Source organism: Ursus arctos, unplaced genomic scaffold, assembly GCF_023065955.2.
Source record: "Ursus arctos isolate Adak ecotype North America unplaced genomic scaffold, UrsArc2.0 scaffold_21, whole genome shotgun sequence".
In the NCBI taxonomy this organism is placed as follows: domain Eukaryota; kingdom Metazoa; phylum Chordata; class Mammalia; order Carnivora; family Ursidae; genus Ursus; species Ursus arctos.
The window spans coordinates 1,073,950-1,100,351 of record NW_026622886.1 but is presented as its reverse complement, the minus strand read 5'-3'; the positions used below and the strand labels follow the sequence as shown (position 1 = coordinate 1,100,351).

The following is a 26,402-nucleotide window of genomic DNA, read 5'->3' as shown; positions in this document are numbered from 1 at the left end:
CCCTGTCCCTTTCCTGCTCTTTCTGCTGCTACTGCTTGAAGAATTAGCCTGAGAGAAGGAAGGAAAGCATCTGGAAGGGTTTGTAACTTCCAAGGATGGCTTGAGATTCAGAGTTTATAGGTCCTGTGTCTTTCAGGACCGGAATGAGCATCCCATGAGTTATGGGAGGCCTTAAGTTACTCTTGTAAGAGATGTTCAGTTTTGGATTCTTTATTCTCTGAGCATTATGTGTTTTGTCTTGTTTTTACTTGGAAAGCAGATGTTATGTTCTTGTTTGGCTTTCTTTCCTTATGGGGGAGAGGGAAGTTAATTCTCCAGTTAGAAGAGATGCTTTTGAGGACACAGCAAGATAATGCAAAGCCATTTAATATAGTAAGTGCTTGTTCTTGTTGAGAAATTAGACCATCCCTCTTAAATGCAGCTTGCTTGGAAACCCCAGGTTCTAGAGGACGTTACTAACACTGCAAAGATAGACTAGAATCCAGGCTAGTCGTGAGTAGGAGAGTAAGAATGAGTATCATTGCTGGGCCTTTGTTTGAAACGCTGGATTTCCTGGCTCATGAGGAGGAGCCCTAGAGTGAGTTCCAGGCTTTTCTGTGCACTCCTGAGGAACCTTACCCGAGTCCAGGCTCCTTTCCCTCAGTTCTATGTACGAAGTGGAGAGAATGAAAGAGCTCAAGGTAGTGTGATGTCAGAAAAATAACCATCTGAGGTCTGTGATACACAGCGGTGGTGTGATCTCTCTCCGTAAATTAACGACACTTGCCTTCTCTGCTGTTGGTCCCTCCAGGAGAAGAAACATAAGCAAACGTGATTTGGTTGGGCTTTTGTAAGCTCCTAAATCAGATTAAGTAAATGTGCATCTTTCCTCCCCACATACGTACAAGTGAATGTGGGCAATTTACCTGGCATTCTCTTTATTTTTTTATTTTTTTTTATTTAAAGCATTCTTTTTTTTTTTTTAAAGATTTTATTTATTTATTTGACAGAGATAGAGACAGCCAGCGAGAGAGGGAACACAAGCAGGGGGAGTGGGAGAGGAAGAAGCAGGCTCATAGCGGAAGAGCCTGATGTGGGACTCGATCCCATAACACCGGGATCACGCCCTGAGTTGAAGGCAGACGCTTAACCGCTGTGCCACCCAGGCGCCCCATACCTGGCATTTTCGAGCCACAGTTTCCTCATATTTATAATAAGAGTGATAATGCGGAATGGTGAAAATGAGAAAACACATTAACACGCTTAGTAGGTCTAGCTCTGAGCCGACTAACCCCTCTGGCTGCAAACACACTTCAGTCCGCCAGGGGGTGGTGATGTCCTGGGTGGTGGTGGGGGCAATGGAGAACCGGCCGTGCATGCGCACCGCCGGTGGGAAGGGTGGGGTCAGCGCGCCAGCCTGGGCAGGTGGTGCAGCGGTGGGCAGCAGCTGGAGAGCACCACAGCAAGCAAACGCATGCGCATATGCGTTTGTACCTCCAGGTCAGATGCAGAGGGAACATCTTCTGATACGTCTTGTTTTAATTTCTTATTAAAATATTAGAAGAAAAGCAAGCAGGACCATGAACCCTGGGAGAGATTAGCCATCCACTTCCGCTCCCTCCCCCTCATCCAGAAATTCCAACCTCAAATCCACACGGAGGGGAAACAGACACCTGCTATACTCAGACGACTATCCAGTCTTTCTAGTTTGTCCCTGAATGTGTAATAATTCTTACTGTAACTGACTGCTTCACGTATGAAAGCCAGTCCTACCTGGGATTTACTTCTGGCCACTCTGAAGCAGCCGGGAGTGTTTCCCTTGTGGGCCCTGCCAGCACCTCTGGTGTTCTGCGTGACCCTACAGTTTTGACATGGCCGTATTTATTGCTGTGTTGACCCCCTCAGTGTCACCAACCCCCACAACCTCAGTGGTCTGTTGCTATGTAACAAAGCAGCCCAAAACTTGGTTTAAACACAATAAACACTTATTGTCTCTCACCATTTCTGTGTGTAAGGAACTGGGGAGCGGATAGGCTGGCTTGAAGTCAATCATGAGGTTGCATTCAAGATGGTGGTCAGGCCTGCAGTCCTCTGAAAGATTGACTGAGGCTGGAGGATCCACTTACAAGAAGGCTGATTAATCTGGTTTTTAATTTTCTGTATTTTGTTTTGACATCTGGGATGGGGGGTGCTTATAGGCCTGGGGAGAAACTGCCCCTCCCAGGGCTAGCTAGTTCGTGAACATAGTTAACAGTGTATTTGCCGGCATGCCTCTCATGTAAGCCAAACACCAACATTGTCCCTGCCCTAAGTCATCTCAGGGCCAGCTACCAGGCAACTTGAAAGCACTCTCACAGCCCAAAGCCCACTGGAATTGTTCAGACTAGTGAATCCTAAGCTGTTTTATTCTGCCCTGCCTGGCCTTTGCCAGAAACCCCAATAAAGACCGTGGCTTAAGCTTTCCCCTTGCTCTTGCTTCTACCACCTGACCAAATCTTGGGTGCTTCCTTTGTGGCCCTGTGTGGTGTGGCATGCCTGGGCAAATCTAAGTAGTAAATTCTTCCAGTGGCATCGACCTCTCCTCTCCTTAATTTGTAGTCATCTCTGTAAATTAAGATCCCGTGAGTACAGATGAGACAGGCTCATTGCCGTGGCTGGCAGTTAATGCTAGCTATTGGCTAGAAGCCTTCGGACCTCTTTACAGGCTGCTTAAGGGACTTCACAACACGGCTATGACTTCCCTCATAGCCAGTGATCCAAAGACATGAAGGCAGAGCTGTAATGTCTTTTATGGAGCCTTAGAGGTCACACGTCATTCCGCCATGTTGGTCATCAGTCCAGCTCTGAGTTGGTGTGGGCTGAGACTGCACAAGGGCGTGAATTCCAGGACGGGAGCATCACTGGCGGCCATCTTGGAGGCTGGCTGCCATAGGACATCCTGGAAAATATTGACTCGATACTTTTTCTTCCTTCAGAAGAGGACAATTATATCCACCTACCCCTGGCCCCCACCGTAAGCAGATATGTCTGCTAAAATCAGAGGCACGTACCTGATTTCTCAAAATGTAACTTAGCTGACATTGAGAGGGACTCGGGGACACTGTGTCTAGAACAAGCCCCTTCCTTCCCCATCACAGTTTGGGATTAAAGATAATGGAAATGCATTATTTAGTACTTAACAGACTACAAATGACCTTTAGCAAGGTCATTATTATAAATGTAAAAAATATTCCTTAACCGTGGGGCCTCTCAGGAAACTTATTCTAAAACAGAAGTTCCTAACCAGTGTGTGTTTGGGGTCAGAGGACCCTTTCAGACATGATGAAAGCCACTGGATTCTCTCCAAAATGTTTATATGCAAAATTCTGCAACCATCTTCATGGGTGGCTGGGTGGAAATTACTTGATGTCCCTGCCTGCGTGTCTAGGCTTCAGGAATTATCCCCTCTCCACTTTTGGAGCATCTGTGTTAGGGCACTGCCGCAGGTGCTAGGGCGTCACCCAAGTTCCTGCTCTCTCATGAGGGCAAAAATCAGAAAACAACCTCAGAGACTAGGTAAGGACAAGTTAAAAATTGAATGTCCCAACGCTGGGGGCAAGAGGAGAGATGAGGTAGTTTGTACCTCGGGCCCTACAGAAGTGATACTTGAATCAAGGCTGGCATGAGAAAGCCATCAGTACAGTAAAGGAACACCAAATATGAGAAGAAAGTAGGTTTGGAGTGTTGGAGAAACCAAATGTGAAACACTAAGCAAAGACAGAACATGGTGGAGAGGCAGACACAGGACAGGCAGTGGAGGCCACTAGGACCAGGGGAAAAGACCCAGTTTTTTTCAGAGGATCGTAGATGAACACCCTGCCCTTTGAAGGCTTATGATGTGGCCATGGCAACTGGGCTAACACTCCAGAGTAAACTGGGTGCGAGGGGTGAAGATCCCAGGAGCCCCTGCCCCACCCCACTTCTTAGGGCTCTAGTGGAGATGGCCTGGTTTCCACCTAGGTGGAGATCAGTCTTCTTGAACTTTCTGCATCCCCCAAATATTTCCGTCTTTTAAGGTATGATTATAAATGTATATACACAACAAAAGACAGTAAGCACCTCAAACTCCACGATCCACAAATCTAAAACTGCTTAGGGTGGGGTGGGGGTATATAAACACTGGAATGAGCTGGGAGAAATGACTAGCCCAGTAGGCGCAGAACAGGCCTCAGCAGGACAGGGTGGTTTCCGAGTTTCCTCATATGGTCCCAAGCTGGCCAAAAGGACACTAAATAAAATCCTCACTCATCCGACCATTATGGTATCCAGTTATCTATACTTCGGAAGAGAACTTCTCTTGCTGAGGTACACGGATCTCATGGTGCTTAGCCTAAGATAATGGGTAGAAGAGGCAGGTGAGGTGGCAATGGCTTCAGTCATCACCCCCCCCCCCCCCCAGCATCTGCCAAAGGCTACTAGGAGCCCTAGCTCTGCAACAGTTCTCAACTAGGGGTGACTGCCACCAGGGAACATCTGGCAACATCTTAGGGGTGGGAGATTGCTACTGACATCCGGGTGGGTAAAGGCCAGAGATGCTGCTGAACATTCAGCAGCGGAGGGGCAGCCCCCTACCGTAAAGAATTATCCAGCCCCAAAACATCAGCAGTGCTGTGGGTAAGAAACCCTTTGTAGCGTGAGAGCAACACCTCAACGATCATGTCTGTACAAGATACTTTGAGCAACAGAAATCACCTGAGGTAGTGGCTTTTCCACACATTCTCGGTAAAAAGCTCGAGAAGCTATAACCATTCTAATAATGCTAAGCAGTTCCTCGTTCAGGTATTAGCTGGCTACATACCAAGACTCACACTTTCTTTAAACTGGAATATGAATATATTTCTTTATTAGGGTGCTCACAAGAATGACACACTAGCACTGTCCTTCCGATGTGATGAAGAGTACATACATCTGACCCACATCGTGGCAGGAAACGGGTACTAAGTGTCCACTGAAGACATCTCCATTCACCAGAGAGGATGTTTCCTTGATGCCAACATCTCTGCTGTAGCTTCCAGTCAGGTCTCTGTGACTTGCCCAGACTTCCTCATTCCAGCATCAGCTGACCCTTTTTTTCCCTAGCCACTCTGGATTCCTTCAAGACCAGGTCAGCTGCCTCATGTCTGACTGGTCCAGGCAGCCTCTGGAATTCTGCAGCACATCTCTTTGGTATGCTGCTGCCCCGCCACCCTCAGGGGCATGGTTGGGAGTTGGGGGAGAGGGGGAATAACATCACATGACCAAAGCAGACAGCAGGGGTATATCGGCAAAGGACACTTGGACATACATCTAACGACCTCACAGAATACATGCTTTCTCCCCAAATGATACATAGCCCCCTAGTGGGCAAACACGTATGGAATGATTCTGTTCTCCAGGCACAAGGGATACAAAGTGAACGGCGTTTACATCCATCATGTCCTACATACAGCAGGAAGTTAGCGCCTGAATGTTGGAACCAGATCTCTAGCCTGGCTCTTCCCTGCCTTTCAATGGTGTCACCACTCTGTTTCCGCCTATTTTCGGCATTAGTTCATTTTCTCAAAAGAGAGGATAGGACGGCAGAGAGAGTAGAATGGGAGACTGGGGTGGGGGATTAATATATGGATAACATCCTATAAAACAAAAATAATACAAAAATGCAAAACCCAGTTTTCGTACTAGAATATAACGAGAAGGAGCTGGAGAAACTACAGTGAACACAGACAATATGATACACAAACCCAGGGGGAGGATTCAGTGAGGAGTGGGGCAGAGGCCACTGGTTTAGACTAAGAGCCTTTCAATGGACTGCTGAATGGACTGGATCTGCTGCTTCAGCTGTGAGCCTTCTTTGATGGTGACAGAACAGGCAATGACAGGTCTGGAGACCCCGCAGGCCCGCCCCAGGGCCTGCTTGGAGCGCACAAACACATAGGGCACATTCTTATCCTCGCATAGCAGTGGAAGGTGCAGGATGATCTCCAGGGGCTCAGCGTCTGCAGCCATCACGATGAACTCAGAGATGCCTCTGTTGAGGGTTTTGGTGGCTGAGGAGAGAAGGACAGGAGGTCAGTAAGTGGGGGGTGGGGGGCACAGGGGGCGGGGGGGAGGTTGGGCATGGAAGCTACAACAAAGCAATTTCCAAGGAAAAGAAACTCAGGTGCGAGAGAACTGGGCAAAAATCCCAAGGCACAAGCAATTCTCTGTGTCCCATAGTGGCCCTGGGAAGTGATAAGGGATTTAAGTGTCAATTAGCCATCCTCCACGCCTTTCTCAAACCCTACATCAAACCCATCAGTTCTGTGAAAACACATCCTGAAACAGACCACTTCTTTCCTCTCCTCGACCACCACACTTGTCCAAGTCACCACCATCCCCTGCCTGGTCGACAGGGAACAGCCTGCACACAAGCTCTGCCAGCACGCGGCTTTGCGGTAGAGCACTTCTCAAACTCTGTGATCAAGGAAGGATCCGGGTTTTACCATCCCAATCTGTCAGGAGCAATATTTCTGGAAAGCTCACACTGTATGCAACTTACCAAGCAAAATCAGCACCCCACAGCATTGTTTAACCACTCCCGACTGCTCATCTCTGTGGCCCGGTGCTAGTGCACAGACATACTCTGTTAATGCTGGCGCACTGACCAGAGCAGACTATGGAGCCACAATGCCCGAGTTCAAATCCTGCCTCTCATTCTCAGCAGAAGGCAAATGCCGCAAAATGTTAACAACCAGGAGATCGGGAATAATTCTTCGTCCGTGAGCCTTTAGCACGCACTGCCAAAATGCTGCTCTGAAAGTCCCTCCACTGGTTCCAATCAAGAGTATCCAGCCCTCTTTCCAAATTGGAAATCTAAGCCAGAGACAGTGCCTTTATCACTCTACCTGAAGCACTCTCTGGCTGCCTTACCTTCATTGGCTCCTTTCCGAAGCTGCTTGTAGTTACACGACTGCTGAACAAGGTCCAGGAGTTTCTTGGTGAGGTGGGCGTCTGCGAGGGGGTAGGCCTTCGGATTCACATCAGCCTCAGTCTATGGGGTGGGAAGTGGGGGGAGTCATTAAAGCATCAAACTGAACCAGAAATTGTTCCAGACAAGTCACAAAACACTTCAATTAACAACTGAGAGACAATGATCAGCTTAAAAAATTTTTTTTAGCAATTACCCACTCCAATGATGTACACTAAAGCTTATATACTTTTATTTGCCTCTCTTTTGCTTGGTAATATTATAGCAAATGGATTACAAATGGGTTCTCATGGCTCAGTATCCACTTGAGTCATACGAATTTACTGAATCAAAATCAAGGTATAATTTATAGAAATGCAGCACAAAGTTTTCTCTATTCCCCATTCAGTATTCAAATCTTCCTCTGTCCTCACTAAAAATCCTGGTTTCCCTTGACCACTCTCTCACACCATACACAAAAATAAACTCCAAATGGATGAAAGACCTCGATGTGAGACAGGAATCCATCAAAATTCTAGAGGAGAACAAAGGCAACAACCTCTACGACATCGGCCAAAGCAACCTTTTTCATGACACATCCCCAAAGGCAAGAGAAACAAAAGATAAAATGAATTTATGGGACTTCATCAAGATTAAAAGTTTCTGCACAGCCAAGGAAACAGTCAGAAAAACTAAGAGGCAGCCCACGGAATGGGAGAAGATATTTGCAAATGACACTACAGATAAAGGACTGGTATCCAAGATCTACAAAGAACTTCTCAAACTCAATACACGAGAAACAAATAAACAAATCAAAAAATGGGCAGAAGATATGAACAGACACTTTTCCAATGAAGACATACAAATGGCTAACAGACACATGAAAAAATGTTCAAAATCATTAGCCATCAAGGAAATTCAAATCAAAACCACACTGAGATACCACCTTACGCCAGTTAGAATGGCAAAAATAGACAAGGCAAGAAACAACAATTGTTGGAGAGGATGTGGAGAAAGGGGATCCCTCCTACATTGTTGGTGGGAATGCAAGTTGGTACAGCCACTCTGGAAAACAGTGTGGAGGTCCCTTAAAAAGTTAAAAATTGAGCTACCCTATGATCCAGCCATTGCACTACTGGGTATTTACCCCAAAGATACAGACGTAGTGAAGAGAAGGGCCATATGCACCCCAATGTTCATAGCAGCAATGTCCACAATAGCTAAATTGTGGAAGGAGCCGAGATGCCCTTCAACAGATGACTGGATTAAGAAGTTGTGGTCCATATATACAATGGAATATTACTCAGCTATCAGAAAGAACGAGTTCTCAACATTTGCTACAACATGGACAGCACTGGAGGAGATAATGCTGAGTGAAATAAGTCAAGCAGAGAAAGACAACTATCATATGATTTCTCTCATCTATGGAACATAAGAACTAGGATGATCGGTAGGGGAAGAAAGGGATAAAGAAAGGGGGGGTAATCAGAAGGGGGAATGAAACATGAGAGACTATGGACTATGAGAAACAAACTGAGGACTTCAGAGGGGAGGGGGGTGGGGGAATGGGATAGACCGGTGATGGGTAGTAAGGAGGGCACGTATTGCATGGTGCACTGGGTGTTATACACAACTAATGAATCATCGAGCCTTACATCGGAAACCGGGGATGTACTGTATGGTGACTAACATAATATAATAAAAAATCATTTAAAAAAGAAAAGAAAAAAAAAAAAATCCTGGTTTCCAAAACGTAATTTTCTCATTTACCTGACCTGTTAATACATACAAAATGGCTGGTACCTCTACCAAGAAGGCAGAAATTTCTTTTTGTTCCTAGAACATACCTGACCAGGGCCATCTAGTCAGAGTACTATATTCAAGTTATTCAAATCAATGTTTTCCCTGTGGTTATCAATTTGATATACAATTTGGGTTCCTTCGTATTCAGCTTGCTTAAAAAAAATTAAGATTTTACTTTCCAAATATATAAAACATCTACATGTTTTCAAAGTAAAAGCTATTTTAATGAGCTAAAAGTGTTTTGAAAACTGGTAAACAGTAAAGCATTCATTCCCACCTTTCCTACACAGACTGTATCACTAGGTAACAAATCGATGACAACTTTCCCTTGTATCATTATTCCACCTAATAAAGAAGGAATGATTCAATCAAATCCCACCATCCTGCAACCCATATTCATTAGGTAATTAATCCAGACATACATTAATAGCTCCAGACACTGATTAACAGCTACCAACATCACAAGATGCCATGTGTTCATCACCCCTCTTGAAGAACAAAATATCTGTGTCCAAGTAGTCTTGGGGGTTAAAAAAAAAAGGAAAGAAAAAAAATCTGATCAAACCTTTGATTCTAATATTAGGTATTTACTATTACAGAATTATTAAATTTTGGGTAATTATGATGGCATTGCAGTTGCTAAAAACCCTTATTTTACATACTTTAATACCTATGAATAAAATGCTACGTCATTGGCTTTGCTTCAAAATAACCCATGTAGGGAACAAACTGGATGGGGGCTGCTTATACCATTCCTTCCTCCTCATCCCTACCTCTCGAGTTCAACCATTTTCATTAATTTCTCATTTGTTTTCCCTATGACCCTTTTTACAACTATATATATTTGTATATAAAATTCGGGCGCACCCCACGTTATCATCGCGAGCAATGAGCGGTTCGCCGCGGCGGTCGAGTCCAACCCTGGTTTTGGAGGCTGGACCGCGGCATCCGGCACGCGGCACCGCAGCTCTAGGTGGTGACCCGTGGGTGCCGGCCCGGTGGGAACACTCACCATTGCGTCTGTCTCGGTGGTCTCCTGCCTGATACCGCAAGGACACAGAAATGACCCACCCGCAGAGAAGCAGGAAGTGACGCAGGGGTGATGTCAGCGGAAGTGACATCAAGAGTGAGATTGCACCCAAACTCCCGGTCCCTAAAATACGGCAGTGGTCCCAGGATGAAGTATTAAGTGAGGCCTAGAGTTCCCTGAACAAGTGGGGAAAAAGTCTCCTCATTATTGGTCCGCTGTTCTGCATACATTCTAGAATCAGCTTCTCAAGGCCCACAAAAATCTGCTGGGACAATCTGATTTGTAGATTTGATATAATCCCAACTGCGGTAAAAGATTTAGGATGCAGAATCTATCAATCACTTAAATATATATACTACGTCAGTACTTTTCAATAAGGCTTTACAATTTTTCCAAAAGGCTTAATACCTTTTAAATTTACTCCTACCAATTTCAGGCTAAGAAGATTCACTTTATTAAGAAAAAAGTTCACTTTATTTTCTACTGTATTAAGAATTTCTCTAAAACTAATGATGTACCATCAGTTGGCTAACTGAATTTAAATAAAAAATAAAGAATTTCTTCCTTAAACAAATTGGTGTTGAATTCTGTCAGATTTTTTTGTGCTGACTCAGATGAAAAATACTTTTTCCCTTTTTTTCCCTACAGTTTTTTGAATGTTAAGCCAATTGTGCATTCCTGAGGTAAAACCAACTTAAATAGGCTCTTATAATTTTATATCCTTTAGCTAACAGACATAAGGTTTCTTGGGGAGGGTGATAAAAATGTTCTAAAATTCTACAGCAGTGGTTGCACAACTCTGTAAATATATGAAAAAAACTTTTCAACTACACACTTCAAACAGGTGATGAACTTTTTATAGTACATAAATTATCTCAATAAAGCTATTTTCAAAACTAGGTATAGGATTTTTTTCATGAAAAAAAAATTAACTTTGCTTCTTTACTCTTCAGTTTTATTATTTTTAAGATTTTATTCATTTATCTGGCAGAGAGAGACCACAAGCAGAGGGACAGGGAGAAGCAGGCTCCCCATTGAGCAGGGAGCCTGGAGTGGGACTCGATTCCAGGACCCTGGGATCCTGACCTGAGCCAAAGGCAGGTGCTTAACCGTCTGAGCCACCCAGGTGCCCCTTCAGTTTTATTTCTACTTAAATTGGTTTTGATACATTACATTTTTTTTCAGGCATTTATTCATTTCATCTCAGTTTTGGTATTTATAGCTATCAACTGTTCATAATATCCTTTCTAATATCTGCAGACTATGTCTCCTGCATGTTTGCTACCCCTTACTTATACCTCTTTTGCTTATTTTCTTGATTAATCTCACTGGAGGGGACTTTTCAAAGAAAATTTTCTGATTGTCTTCCCTATAACAGTCGGATCTATTTGCTTTTTCAATAATTTCTGCTTTTGTCCTTTTATTCTTTTCCTACCTTTTATAGTTCCTTCCCTTCCAACAGAAACATTTTAAGTTCCAGGTAATACTCTAGCTGCTTCCTACATGCTCTGGTGTGTGGTATTCTCATTACTGATCAGTTCTGTTTTCAAATTTCCGTTATGATTTTATTCACTAGATTCACTACGACCACTAGATCAAGTTTATTGAAGGTGTTGTTCAAATCTATTTCCATACTGATGTTCTGGCTTCACCATCTATCATTTCTATACTTAAATGCTATATAATTGCATATTTGTCTATTTCTTCTTGTAATTATGTCATTTTTATTTTCTTCATACCTTATTTTTTTAGCCACTGTTTATTTTCACAGATGCATTTCACCTTTTTAAAGATTTTATTTATGTACTTGAGAGAGGAAGACAGAGAAACTGAGCAAGCACCAGCAGGGGAAGGCAGGAGAAGCAGACACCCTGCCAATGCCAGAATCCCATGATCCTGACCTGAGCCAAAGGCAGACACTTAACCGACTGAGCCACCCAGGCATCCCTGCCTTGCACCTTAAAACCTGTTTCTTTATGATGTTTATAGAGGCTACATCACACCTTTTAACTTGGCATACATTTACCAGTCTTTTTATTTATTTATTTTAAAGATTTTATTTATTTATTTGACAGAGACAGCCAGCGAGAGAGGGAACACAAGCAGGGGCAGTGGGAGAGGAAGAAGCAGACTCCTAGTGGAGGAGCCTGATGCGGGGCTCGATCCCAGAACGCCGGGATCACGCCCTGAGCCGAAGGCAGACGCTTAACGACGGCGCCACTCAGGCGCCCCTACCAGTCTTTTTAATCTGTGTTAATTGGAGCACTTGGTCTTTTTCTATATTTACGTAAGTACTGATGTATTAGGTTCAAATCCTTCTTTTTGTGCGTTCTGTTTGTTCCAACTGATATGTTTCTTTTTCTTTCTTTCCTTCCTTTGGGTTTATTTTCACACCACTATTACTTTTACTGGCTTGGACTTACAGATCTGTATTCTTTTGGTGGCTACCTGAGATATTACAACACTTGTCCTTGACTTATCAAAATCTAATGTTCATCAACAATAAAGGACCCAACAACACTTTAATTCAAATCACTCCTAAATATATACTTTTTAAAAAGTCAGGTTTTTAAAAATATTTTATTTATTTGTTTATCAGTCAGAGAGAGAGAGCACAAGCAGAAGGAGTGGCAGGCAAAGGGACAAACAGGCTCCCCACTGAGCAAGGAGCCGGTTGTGGGACTTGATTCCAGGACCCCTGTAATCATGACCTGAGCCGAAGGCATCTGCTTAACCAAATGAGCCACCCAGGCGTCCCTGCCAGGTATTCCCAATGCAGTCTCTGGAATTTAGGATTCTCAACTCTTAACAAAACATTAAATTCATAAAAAGGGAAGACTTCAGGAGCCGGAAAAACCATCAAAGAGGCCTCACCTTATCGTTTTAATTACAATCAACAATAAAAGGTCGGCTCATAAATAGTAACTGAAATTTGCTTAGTGTGCATTTATTCACCTTTTAATTTTTCCGAGGGTTATCAAAATGAGTGAAGGAATGAAAGCATACTGCTAGCTAATTTTCATCCCTAGCCTGATCCGTTTGGTCTCCCTGTACACCAAAAAGACAAAAAATACCCCGAAAAGTTTTAACAACAAACACTGCGTGCTCATTAACACCATACTAAGTATTAGGATTAGGTATTTAACATGCATTATCTCATTTAATTCTTTTAAAAAGTTTTATTATTTGAGAGAGAGTGCGCACGCCAGAGCAAGCAGGGTGGAGGCGGAGAGAGAATCCCAAGCGGACACCACGCTTAGCATGGAGCCAGACACGGTGCCGCTCCCCGGATCCTGAGATCATGACCTGGGAGAAAATCAGTAGTGGGAGGCTCAAACCACTGACCCACCCAAACGCCCCTGCGTTATCTCATTTAATCATCACAACATCCTCATGCATCGTTATCCCCATTTCACAGTTGAGGGAAATTTCTAAGTTCAACTAGAGACCACCCTATTCCAAAACTTTTCATGGAATTGTGTAAGACGAGTTGGTTGCAAGTTCTAGGCTCAGCCACGTACTAGCTTCAAAATACCGGGGGAGGGGGGGGGACCAAAAAGGGGGAAGATGCCCAACGGGATCCAAGCTCCGTTGGAAGGACTAAACGTCACCATGGAAATGGAAGCTCTTTGCAAACTGTTCCTTCCTTACCAAGTGCTAAACAAAACCAGCTACCAACCTACAGGAGTTGATTAAAAATTGGGAGATCACCAACAGCTTAGAGAAGTTGCACGTGGTGCTACCAGGACCTCTGATTTGGTAGAGTACCGCCTCCCGGAAGCCTTTCGTCAACCCAGGCCGGGGTTCGGGGTCACTCTACATTTCCCACAGCCCCCAAACGCCAAAGGCTCCCATAAGTCCCTGGCACGTGTAACTCTCGGCGGGCACTAAGGCGCAGATCCATGGAAATCTGTATCTCCCTCTCCTGAACATCAACAAATAGGGAAGTGGGAAAGGGGAGGCTGATCTGAATCCTGGGTTCCACACCATCCTTAGCAATCCCCAAAAAGGAAAAAAAAAAAAAAAATGGAGCCAAGTTTTCTCATCCACCTTTCTACTCTCTCCCACGTGGGTTGGTCTCTTTCTCCCACCTTGGGCCAGGGCTCCTCCACTCTCCCGACGCTTTCGGCCACGCGCACACAGTGCTGCAAAGTACCCCCGACCACCGCAGTTGGGACTCTGAGGCTTCCCGAGTTCTAACCTCGAGCGGGGCTGCTGGGTCCCCGTGGCTGCCCGAGTTCTAACTCGGGGCCGGACGGCTGGGACTTCCCGGCCGGCGGGAGTCTAACCCCGGGCCGGGCTGTCTAAACAGCGTACGTTCTAAGCCCCGGCGGTCCAGTGAGTGAAACGAACCCGGAGTCTCCCGCTTCCCAGGCCGGGTGCCAGGAGCACGCACTCACCATATCTGCGATTTCGCGGTCCTGCCACCCCTCCGAGCGCAGGCGACGTCAGAGCGGGAGCGCGCGCGCCTGAGCCGGAAGGTCGCGCCGGAGAAATGGGAATGGCCGCGTGCGGCAGGAAGCGGAACTGACGCCATTACAAGCGGACGGATGCGTCCTCTAAGGGCGCCCCGGAATTGCGTAGGTTCTGGGAGAGGGGTCGCAGTTTGCAATTTTTGTTTTTATTATACTACAAATCTTTGTTAGGAGCAATGAATTAAACATGCATACACATACACACACCAACAGGTTTCAGTGGTGTCATCGGTTCCATTGCCTCTTTATCTTTGAGCACATTCTTGTGCTTTCAAAATCATCTTTTTGACCCTACACAGGTGACAGAACGGTATGGAGGTAATGATGGATGATCCTAAATGCTCTCCTTCGTATTTAGATATCCTTTAAAAATTTTTTTATTTATTTGAGAGAGAGAGATAATGAGAGAGAGCTCAAGCAGTGGGGAGAGGGAGAAGCAGGTTCCCTGCTGAGTGGGGCTGGATCCCAGGACCCTGGGATCATGACCTGAGCGGAAGGCAGGTGCGCTTAACCAAAACTGAGCCACCCAGGCACCCCCATATTTAGATATCCTTGTTAAAATACTGGTGGGAAATGTGGAGTCCACCAGAAATGGAATCCATTGAGTAAGGAATTCTGGAAGAAGAGGTTTGGGGGTGAGGGTTGAATTTCTGTCAGGTTGAGTTTTGAGATGTCATAGGACACCCATTTTCTTCTGCCCAGCATACTGCTCTTTTCTCTATGCTGCTCCAAATCTCCATTATTTAAAGCTAGACTCATGCCTCGCCACCTCTAAGAACTCCTTTCTGATCCTTAGGGCCCTTACTCATTTCTCTCCAACATGATGCCAGGCACATCTTGGGACCATTTGGATCTAGCCAAAACTAGCCCATTATAGGCTAGTTCCAGTTAATTATTTTGGAAACCTAGAGGTAGAGGACCCTTAGGAATCATGCAGCAATCTCTTCATTTTATAGGCCCGGAGAAGGGATGCAGGTGCGGACTGGTGGAGAGGGGCCAGCTGCTTGCCCACAGTCACAGAGTGAGGCAGTAGCTGAATCAGAACTTGGCCTTGGGATTTTGGCTATTGGCCTGGGTTACTTCCACCACATCTGGCTGCTATACCTGAGACGAGTTGTGGTATGGGGCAACGGGATGGGTTTGAACTGGCTGCAGGATGGAACATAAATTACATAAAAAATTGCTCCATCAAACTTCACCTCATGCATATCTTATACAGCTTGTCAAAGAACATGATTTGTCTCCAAATTAAGAAAGGCCCACAGATGGGTCCTGTGTAAGAGTAGAACCTGTAATTTGGATTCTGTTGCTCACTTTTCAGATCCTATTTATGTTTCCATACTAATGGGACATATCAACAACCATTGTTGGGGAATTAAACATTCCAATTTATATTTATAGATGTGTCCTTATCATTTGCTTTTTACATATCCTTTATAACAATTTCCAGTTGTTATTTGGCCTACCTGGCATCTAGGACCGTCATATCCCAGGTCTCCTCAGTAAAGAACGATGGGAACTTGATGTTTTTATTACTATGAGTAAGGAGACAGTACATCTCACTTAATTCTGTTTCCTGACTATATAATAACTCAATTTCCAAATTCTCTTAAAGCTAGGTCACCTTTTTGTATTTTGTTGTATCCCTTGCTAGTAAGTTAATAAATGTTGACATATGTTCAAGATCAATCTGTCTTATAAATTTCTTTTACCACACTTCTGTGCTTAAAACCCTAAGTCCTTGCCATAGCTTACTAGGCCCCTCTCCACCAGTCCCCGCCTACATCCCAATGATAATAGCTCTACCTTTTTCTACCCTCTTTTTCTACCCTGAGCACACCCCAATTTCTCTAACCCATCCATCACCCTTTGTTGGGTGTAATGTGCTCCACTGTTTTGCTAAGCTAACTCCTATTCATCACCTCTTCAGTGAAGCCTCCCTGATCACCCAGACCAGGTAAATGCCCCTGCTGGATGGACCCACAGCCCTGTGTCCTTGCCCATTATAGCATCTGTCAACTCTGCCTTTATTCAGTGTCCACCTTTCCAACCACACTGAGAGCTCTATGAGTGCAGGTCTTGTAGATGGCTTGGGTACTTTGGATACCTATCTGCTGGCACTATGCCTGGTCCAAAGGTAGTGCCTATTTCACTTAGGGATTTTTGCTGGCAAGCAACCAAAAAAGAGTTTGCAAAAAACTCTGTCATGGATCCCATAGATTCCACAGGAGTTGGTTGTGAGGGCAGAACCAGCCCTACAGTCTCACTCCATTGTCAATGCCCTCCGGCCAAGGACTAGCAGGAACACACCCTATAGTGTTATTACTTATTGCATCAAGGCAGAATGCACACCATGGGGAATGATAAGCCTTCTCAATAAGAGGCATTAGAAAGGATTTACTGTAGGATTTGGGTTGTATTAGGTGATTTTAGGGTGGGTTCAAGGAATTGTGGGGTTTGCTCTGGATTAGATGGCATCAGGGAGTGTGAATAATTCTGTGATTGGGCATCTTCTTTTTAAAAAGATTTATTTATTTATTTATATTTATTTTAGCGAAAGAGAGTGCACAAGCAGGGAGGGGCAAAGAGTGAGGGAGAGAATCTCAAGCAGGCTCCCTGCTGAGCGTGGAGCCTGATGCAGGGCTTGATCTCATGACCCTGAGATCATGACCTGAGCCAAAATCAAGAGTTGGTCACCTAACCGACACAGCCACCCGGGTACCCCTATGATTGCGCATCTTAATAATCTTTTTTTTTTAAGATTTTATTTGACAGAGATAGAGACAGCCAGCGAGAGAGGGAACACAAGCAGGGGGAGTGGGAGAGGAAGAAGCAGGCTCATAGCAGAGGAGCCTGATGTGGGGCTCGATCCCAGAATGCCGGGACCACGCCCTGAGCTGAAGGCAGACGCTTAACCGCTGTGCCACCCAGGCGCCCCGTGCATCTTAATAATCTTACCTACAAGGTGGACGGAATGAAGTGGGGCTAAAGCAGTAATTGGTAAAGAAATAGCACTCACTCATATTAACCAGGATAAGGGGAATTTGGTGATTTTTGTGGTTTCAATAATGTTCATGTTTTTGTCTGTGTTCAAATGGGATTAAAGAGTGGTTCTGTTTTTGTCTTGATTATCACAGAGTGGCTTTGTCTGATGTTGATAATCTATGAAGTTGTTTATGTTGAATAGGAGAATACCAACGCCCAGCTGTGTCAGGCCAGCTCCTAGCAACACCAAGTCTTAATTGATAGAAATGGCCAGTTCTTTTTCTTTTTCTCACCAACTTCCTATTCCCACCTTGAATCTCTGTTCTTGGTATTTAGAGCCCTGGCAGAGAAAGCCCAGTTGGCCAACCTAAGTCACACCTCCATTCCTTGACTGTCCTAGATCTATGAGAGAGTATCAGATATAAGCTGGGGTGACATTTAGCCAGGATACATCATGTAGCATACTGGGTTTTTAAAATAGAGAAATACATCACAACTGGTTGGTAAGTAGGTGATGTCCCCCTCCTGGGGTTCTCAGAAACACTTACAAAGCAGCTATTAAAGGGTTAAGGCCTGGCCCATCTGATTGGTTGATGCCCCTTTCTGTTCCACTATTCAATATTTTGAATATAACCTTTGGGTGAAGGACAATCTTCAGGGTAGCATTTACTTCTCTACTAACACTGATTTATTTCTCTACCAATCCTGAGATGGGAAAAGTAATCCCCAACAGAAAACCAGAATACTGTGAGCAAAGAGGAAGGAATGCTAGGTGGTCAAAGAAGGATACACATATTCAATACAGTGTTCATTATTAAAAGTTTGGTATTAGATAAACAGATTTACACACTGATGAAAGTATCTAATAGGAAGAAAGAAATCATGCGGGCTACATGTTACATCACCCCATCACACAGGGAGAAATGTAATCTCTTCACTCCAGAGGACAGGATATCTAAAACAAATTCTTCTTCCTCTTAATTTCTTTTGGACAGGTCCCCAGTGCTGGTCTTACCTGCACTGAGGGCACGTTAACCAGCTCTGGTGCCTGGTTCAGGAGCTGGAACGGAGGCTGAGGCTCCTTTGTGAGGTAGCCTCAGTGACACAGGTACTGTGAGGCAGGGGCTACTCACCACAACCTGGCTGAGTCAGCCATACCAGGCCTGCCCTCCAACTCCCTAACACCACCTGCTCACCTGAGCTTTGTCATGTTGCTGCCACTGCTGGGAGCCTGTGCTGTGGTGGGGCCATTCCAGGGCCCTGAGTGGGAGCCTGTGCGGGGCCTGCTTTCTGAGGATCGCAGCTGCAGGGACCCTCGGTGCTGTGGCAACCTGCTCGTGCTCTGCCTCTTTCTCATCTGGCAGGTCCAGCACTACTGGCACCAGGTCACCAGGACCCACCCCAGCATGAGGAAGGTCATCAAGGTGAGGGGGCCCCACACACCTCCTTCCCTCAGCACTAAGCTTCTCTCATTCATTTGCTACGAGGCCCCTGTTCTATGCCCTACGTACCAGAGATGAATCACATGGGGGAACTTAAGACTGGTCAGGGAGAGAGAGCATCCCCAGGCCCCAAACCCATCAGTCACCCTGGTCTCTCTCCCTTGCTCCACACATTCAATCCATCTACAAGTCCTATGGGCTCTACTTGCAAACCAGATCTCAAATATGATCACTTCTTGAAATCTCCCCACAGCCCCCTGGGCAAAGTGTCCCTCATGTCTCACCTACACTGTAGTACTGCCTTCTGTCTGGTTCCTGGGGCCTCTCTCATCCAAGCACAGACAATGTTCCACTCAGCTGACAAAATGATCTTCTTTCTTTCTAATTCCCCCTTAAAATTTTAATCCAAGGATAATACACATACATAGACTATATGTGTATAAATCAATGAATTTTCACAAACTGAATACAACCATGTGCAGCCCCCAGATTAAGAAACACCATTACTGCAGCCCAGAAGCTGCAGTAGTCACAACTATGCTGATTCCTAATAACATAGACTAGTTTTGCCTGTATGAAATCATACAGGTTTTCTTTTGCACCTGGCTTAACCTTATGCTTGTGAGCAAGAACCAACTTTTAAAAACAGACCCTAACACTTTGCCCCTCAAATCCCTACAAGGGCTCCTAGAGATACACTCCCTCTCAAACTCAGAATAAAATCCAAACTCCTAACCATAAGTCCAAGGCCCAGCATGATCTGTCCTACATTTCTCTCTGACCTCATCTCCCAGCACTCTTTTCATCACATGTTCCATCCTGGACATAGGGACCCCTTGATGTTCTCACACACATGACCTTGTTCTGACCTCAGGGCCTTTGCACTAACATCTCCTCTGCCTTCAGTGCTGTTTCTTCAGATGTCACTTGGTTGCCTATCATTTCATTCAGGTCTCCAGTCAAATGTCACCTCCTCTGAGAAGTGTGTGACCAGCCTGTCTAATGGAGTTAGCCCCAACCCACTCTACTTTTATTTCCATCAGAACACTTTTCAATATCTAACATGTTGTATACTTGGTTATTGTGTCTTCCATGTCTGGAAGATAGCACCTGACAAGGACTTTGTCTTGTTCACACTGGTAACCCCAGCATCTAGAATAGTGTCTGGCCTGGAGTAAGCTCTTTGTTTTTCTTAAATGAATGCCCTAAGGGAAGTGATTCCCTCTTTTCTGAGCCTAGCATCCTCATCTGGATAATGGAGATTGTAATTCCGATCTGTGAGAATTAGCTGAGACAATGTGTGAGCACGGGTTTTGCTTCTCCATTCTCAACTACAGGTGCCACCGAAGAAGTGGGCAGTGCCCTCCGTGAGACATGACACTTGTTTCAGGATGACTCCTGAATTCTTCTTCAGTCCTGGTGATTTCAGTGGCCTGGATGCTCATGTCCAACAATGGGTACAAAAGAAGAGGCAGGAATACCGGAGGAGCCTCCAGGAATCATGGACCCAATACCTGCTCTCTTGGCAGCACCCATGTCAGGGCCCACCTTGGGATTTCCACACTCCTTTTGAGCCCTTCTTTTGCACCACCTCCCTTTCAAGCACCTGTATGCTTTCCCAGGACAGTTCTTGGGAAGCATGGCAGGTACCCTGGTGTCTCAGTGATGAGCAGACTCACCTGATTTCCAAGTCACTATCCCCTACCCTGGACAGGTACCAAAGGATGGAGCAGCTGCTGGTCCACTCCCAGGAAGAGTTGGTACCACTAGAGCCTGTTGTCAGCATGAGGTCTCACCTCACACCCATGATTTTAGCCACCTCTCTCTCAAACCTCTCTTCATCTCAGAGGCTGCAGTTCTGCTCAAGAGACTTCCTGCCTGATCCTTCCAACCAACAAGTGGGAATGTCCACCTGGAAGTCCTGGGGCTGCCCACAAGAGGCCTGGGTACCAGGGAGGGAAAACCAGATGCTAGGCAGAGAGGCTCTAAGGTGGGTGAACCAGACAGACAGCAGTGGGGAGGACGCTTGGGAGACTCAGGCAACCGGAAGTCAACTCCCAGTGAACTCTGAGATGGAGGATAATGCAGAGACTAAGGTCCTGGCTTGGAGAAGTCAGAGACTAGTAATAAGTAAAACTGATGGAGATATCCTGACACCAGGGTCAAAGAATCAGGACCAGATGGGAATAGAGAATAGAGCCAAAATTCAGGAACTAGGGAACAGAAACGAGAGGGAGGCTGGAGGTGAGAATACTCCTGGAACCCAGGCACATATAGTAGAGAACCAGGAACAGTTAAGATGTAAAACTGATGCAGAGACTCAAACACCAGAGTGGCGGAACCAGGATAAGAGTAGAAATGAGGATGCCGTTGAGACCCAGGCACTTGAGAAGAACAAGAAAGAGGCCAGAGGAGAGGATGAAGGAGAGACCAAGGCCCAAGAATTGGGGAAGCAGAGCCAGATTGGAAGTGAGGATGGTGAGGAAAGCCAGGCGCCAGGGTGGGGAAAACAAGACAAGAATAGAGATGATACTGGTATAGAAATTCAGGCACAGGAGAGGAGAGACAAGGCCCAGGTTGAAGGTGAGAATGATGTGCAAACCCAGGTATCTGGGAGGGAGAACCTGGGGGAAGTAACACAAAAGGAAGGTGTGGAGACCCAGACCCTGGGGTGGGAAAAACAGGAATGCTTTGGAAGTGAGAATGTTATAGGGATTCAGACACCAGGGTGGGAAAAGCAGGATCAGGGTGGAAGGGAGAAATCTGGGAAGATCCAAGCATCTAGGGAAGAGATCTGGAAACAACTAAGACGTGAACTTCTAGTGGGGTGGAGAAACCAAGGCTTGAGAAGGGGTGAGGATGCTGGGGAGCCCCAGATATCTAGAAGAAAGAACCTCAGGGAGATAAGAGAGGAGGACTGGGTAGTGATCCAGGCGCCATGGTGGGGAGACCAGAGACCAGTAGCAAGTGAAATAGACAGAGAATTTGAGATACCATGTTGGGGGAATCAGGACCAGAGTGGAAGTAAAATTGACAGAGAATGCGAGATACCATGTTGGGGGAATCAGAATCAGACTGGAGGTGAACTTAGAGCAGAAACTCAGACACCAGAGAAGAGAGACCAGAGAATAGATGGAGATGAGGATGGTACAAATACCATGGCTCCTGAGACAGAGAACCAGGGACAATTAAGACATGAAACTTATGTAGACACCCATCCAACAGAGAGGAGGAACCAGGAGCAGTTTGGAGATGAGAAGAGAATAGACATTCAGGCATTAGGGAAGAGAAATCTGAGAGGGCTTAAAGGTGAAGATGATAAAGAGACCCAGGAACTTGGGGAAGAAAACCAGGGTCAGTTAAGCAGTAAAATTAATGGCAAGATTCATACACCCGAGTGTAAGATTCAGGAATACATTGGAAGCAAGGATGGTGCAAACAACCAGGCATCTGAGGCTGAAAACAAGGGAGAATTAACCAGTCAAATTGATAGAGAAACTCATTCAGCAGAATGGAAGAAAGAGGAGCAGGTTGGAGATGAGAATGGTGGAAACACCCAAGCATCTGAGGCCGAAAACAAGGGACAATTAACAAGTCAAACTGACGGAGAAACTCATTCAGCCGAGTGGAAGAAAGAGGAGCAGTTTGGAGAAGAGAATGGTGCAGAAATTCAAGCTCCAAAAAAGATATGCCAGAGAGAAGCTGCAGGTGAAGGTGATACAGAGACCTGGGAACCTGGAGAAGAAAACGAGAGCCAGTTAAAAGGTGTTATTGATAGAAAGACCCGTTTATCAGAGTGGAAGAACCAGAAGCAGACAGGAGGTGAGAATGGAACAGAAATTCAGGCTGGAAGTGAAGATGCTGTAGAGACTCAGACGCCTGAGAGAGAGAACCAGGGACAGTTAGATTGTGAAACTGGAGAGAGCCACTCACCAGGGAGGACCAATTGGGAGCAGACCAGAAGAAAGGAGGAGGAAAATCAGGCATTGGGAAAGAGAAGTCAGAGAGAGGCTAGAAGCGAGGATAGTGGAAAGACCCAGGGACTTAGGGGAGGTCCCCAGAGACTGATGAAAAGCAAAGTTGATGAAAAGAGCTGTTCATCAGAGTGGACAAACCAGAAGCAGGTGGGAGGTGAGAATGGTGCAGAGACTGAAATACAGGGGAAGAGAAACCTGAGAGGGACCACAGGTGATGATGGTACAGAAACCCAGGCTCCAGAGGGAAATTACCAGGGACAGGTAAGAAGTGAAGTTGATGGAGAGATCCAGATACAAGGGCTGGGGAACTGGAACAAGGATGGAGATGAGGATGCTGCAGAAATCCACGATGTCAGGGGCCAGAGAGAGTGCAGAGCTGAGGAGGCCGGAGGTCCTCATATTTCAAGAGGAGGAAACGAGGAGCAGGTCAGAGGAAAAGATGCTGCTAAAGACAGTCTCCCAGTTGACTCTTCTGGGGGTGAGGGGCCCCCAGCCCTCACTGGCTACAGATGTGGGGCCATGGAACAGGAACAGGCAGTGGCCTCTGCTTCCTGTCCTGAGATGAAGCCTCTCCCCAACTGGAGTGGGGAGGGAGAACATTTGGTCAGCCAGAGCACGGCCTCTGCCAAAAAGCATAGAGCAAGGGTCAGGCTAACCTCCCAGCAGGCCCCATCTGAAGCCCAGAGAAGCCGACCAAGGGGTAGAAGTGTGGATGCAGGGAAGACTTCTGCCCTGACTCGCCAGCCCCAGAACTTACATTCTGGAGAACTTGTGGCTGCTCCCTTGGGCCTGTCCTCTGCCTGCCCCTCTGTCTCATGTGGCCAGGCCTCCCAAGCTGCCACAGCTCTGGTGGGTGCTCCCACTGCCCTCACTGTCCTGCCCAAGTGGCCAGTCCTCAAAAAGAGCCAACGGCTCCTCCTGGAGTCCCTCATGCGACGGAAGATTGCACACCTGAAGTGGGGTCTCCCCCAGCGGATCCTGGAGTCCCATTTGCTCTTATTAGGACCGTGCCCACCACCCCTTGCTGGGGCGAGGCTCCCTGGATTAATCACAGCCTGTGAGCTCCAACGACAGCAAGAAAGACATTGTGAGGCCCAGGGCTTCAGGCCAGGCCTTAAGTCAACTGAGAGATCCCAGAGAATTCAGCCCCCAGAAAGAAAAAGCTTAAAACTTCCTACACAGGCCAGAGCTCTGGAGAAATGTGGGTCACACCAGTGCGAACCCACGGGCACTTCCATCCATTCTGAAAAGCGTGGGAGAGTCAGGCCACCAGGAGGCACCAGAGAACCATGGGATGTCCAGGAAGAGGCTCCTCCTAGAGCCAAGGCTGCTGCCGCTCGCAGGAACTCCAGGCCTGCAGCACAGTCTAGGAGCTGGTGTGGCCAAGAGCCTTCCAATGAGAACAGCAGGGACAGGAAAAAGGCTAGGCCAGGAGTCTCTCAGCAGGCAGAGATGGCTCACTGCAGACTGAGGACCTCATACTCCAGGGCAGGCCATGACTACTGGAGGAAAGCGCGCACATCCCAGGAGGCTCCTAAGCCCCCCAGACTTAAATGTCAGCAGCCTACACAGGGGAGAAGAGGAAGCCTGGAGGCTCCAGAGGGCAGAGAGGCTGCACAGCAGCCTTCCTCCTGTTTCACAAACACCTCCAGCTTCAAAGATAGTCTTCACTCTGCAGCAGCAAGGTTGAGCATGACCCTTCTGAACAAGGTATCCTGGTCCCCACACCTGGCCAAGCCTCAGCGCTCAGCCCCCAACCTGAGTCTGAGTCTGAGGGATTCTGATCCTACCCTGCTTCCCAAAGTGGGTGACCAATGTACAAGGGAGGATAGCATTGGAGTCTGTACTTCTCTGAAGAGAGACCTTCAGCCACCAGGTAACTGCCGTGCTGAGGCTGCTCTTCCTAAGACAGAGCGTTTCCAGGGTCAAGGGGAACCTAAGAACCTGCATGGAGCCCTACAGAATCCACCAGCCCCCCAAAAGTTTGGTTTTATGAAGCATTTGAGATGTTTTCTGCACCAGCATGGCTTTAGAAAGTAGGCCGCAGGCCCAGGGTCCTCAGAACACAGAAGGCATGAGTGGTCTGCTCACCCTCAAAGCTTCTAATAAAATTGGTTATTTGGGCCCTGTGGGGTTCTGATATTTCTGGCATATGTCTTCTGAGTGTCCCCTTTTGGAGGTTGGGATACTTTGTGAGTGGGGTAGAAGCCATCCTACTCTATCGTATTGAAGGTTTTGGGAATGTGGGGCAACCCAATGTCATCATCTCCTAAACACATTCCTTTCCCTAGCTCCTCACAGTAGGGTTTACTGAGGTTTCTGTCATGGCTCTGTCCTGGTCCAAGCTAATTCTGATTGGGGTAGGATGTTCAAACTGTTTGTGGGAGGGGTGGTGCTCTGCACTGAACACTGATATTCAAGTCTTTTGGTCACAAGGAAGGGAACTGATTACGGGGCATTCCCCCAGCTGGAACTCTGATGCCCATTAACATACTTTATGGAAAAACCATTCCCCCCCTCCACTTCACAAGTACTGTCAACTATAATTACTTGTTGCCTTGCCTGTCTCACCGGTAGGACATCCTGGAGCCAATTATTTGCTTTAATCAAGCCTGAAACTTCTGAGCCAAAAGGCACATGTTTTATGATACTTCTGTAGGCAGCTTCAGCATGTGGAAGAAGATTCATGGAGCCTAAATCCATGAGTGCTGGAGGTGAGAATTTAATTCAGGTTTTCTTCCTCTCTCTTCTTTATCCTCCCTCCCTCCTTTCCTTTCTCCCTTCTTTTCTTCACTTTCATTAAGCTTTCCTATTAATTCATTGTAAAACCCATACCTGCTCATTGGAGAAATTTTTTAAAATTCAGAAAAGGAAAAATAATCCATAATCTTATTACCCAGTTACTCTTTTGATGTTTTTCTTGCTATGCATTGCCACCTGCATGGTGTTTCCCGTAGCAATTCATGCCTACCTCTACTATAGCATTTATACTGTGATAGGCAGGCTCCCAATGCTCCCTACTTCCCAGTATCCATGTCCTTGTATATTCTCTCCTTGAGTGTGGATTGGATCTAGGGGATCGCTTCTGACAGCTAGGATACAGCAGACATGATGGAATGTCACTTCTGAGCATAGGTTATAAAGTCTGTAGCTCCACCTTGGGCATTTCTCTTGCTCCCTTGCTTGCTCCCTGAGGGAAGCCATCCTCCATCTTGTGAACTGTCCTATGGAAAGGCACATATGGCAAGGAACTGAGACCACTGGAAAACAGTTGTCAAGAAAGTGAGGTCCTCACTTAGCCTCTGAATAGCTGAATCCTGCCACCAATCATGTGAGTGAGCTTGGAAGCAGATCCTTCAGCCTTAGCGAGTCTTGAGATAACTACAACCTTCTGAGAAACTTTGAACCACGGTCACTTAGCTAAGCTGTGCCCAGATTTCTCATGCACACAAACTATGAGATAATCCATGTTTCTTGTTTTAAGCTGCCAAGTTTTGGGGGCATATTAGTTTTCTATGGCTACTGTAACAAGTTACCACAAACCTGATGGCCTAAAACAACTTCTGGAGGGCAGAAGTCTGAATTCAAGATGTCAGAAGGCCCTCCAAAGGCTCTAGAGGGCGATCAGTTCCTGGTTCCTTCCAGCTTCTCGTGGTTGCAGGTGTTGGTTGCCTTGTGGCACCATCCCTTCATTTGCTGCCTCCGCGGTCACACTGCCTCTTCCTTTTACTCTGTGTCTCTTCTTAA

At 46.2% G+C, this 26,402-nt stretch overlaps 1 protein-coding gene across 2 annotated transcripts; it reads right to left on the bottom strand.

Moving 5' to 3' along the window:
• Positions 1 to 4,828: 4,828 nt before the first annotated feature.
• On the bottom strand, positions 4,829 to 14,289 carry SNU13 (small nuclear ribonucleoprotein 13). 2 transcript variants are annotated; one of them, XM_026479536.4, is made up of 3 exons: positions 14,177 to 14,289; positions 6,907 to 7,027; positions 4,829 to 6,044 (listed from the first exon to the last, which is right to left on the bottom strand). In XM_026479536.4, the coding sequence occupies exons 1-3, from the start codon at positions 14,177 to 14,179 to the stop codon at positions 5,782 to 5,784; spliced, it is 387 nt and encodes a 128-aa protein (XP_026335321.1). In that variant the 5' UTR covers positions 14,180 to 14,289; the 3' UTR covers positions 4,829 to 5,781. The 2 variants fall into 2 exon arrangements, with proteins under 2 accessions (XP_026335321.1, XP_026335322.1); XM_026479537.4 differs by lacking the exon at positions 14,177 to 14,289 and adding an exon at positions 9,759 to 9,865.
• Positions 14,290 to 26,402: the final 12,113 nt, after the last annotated feature.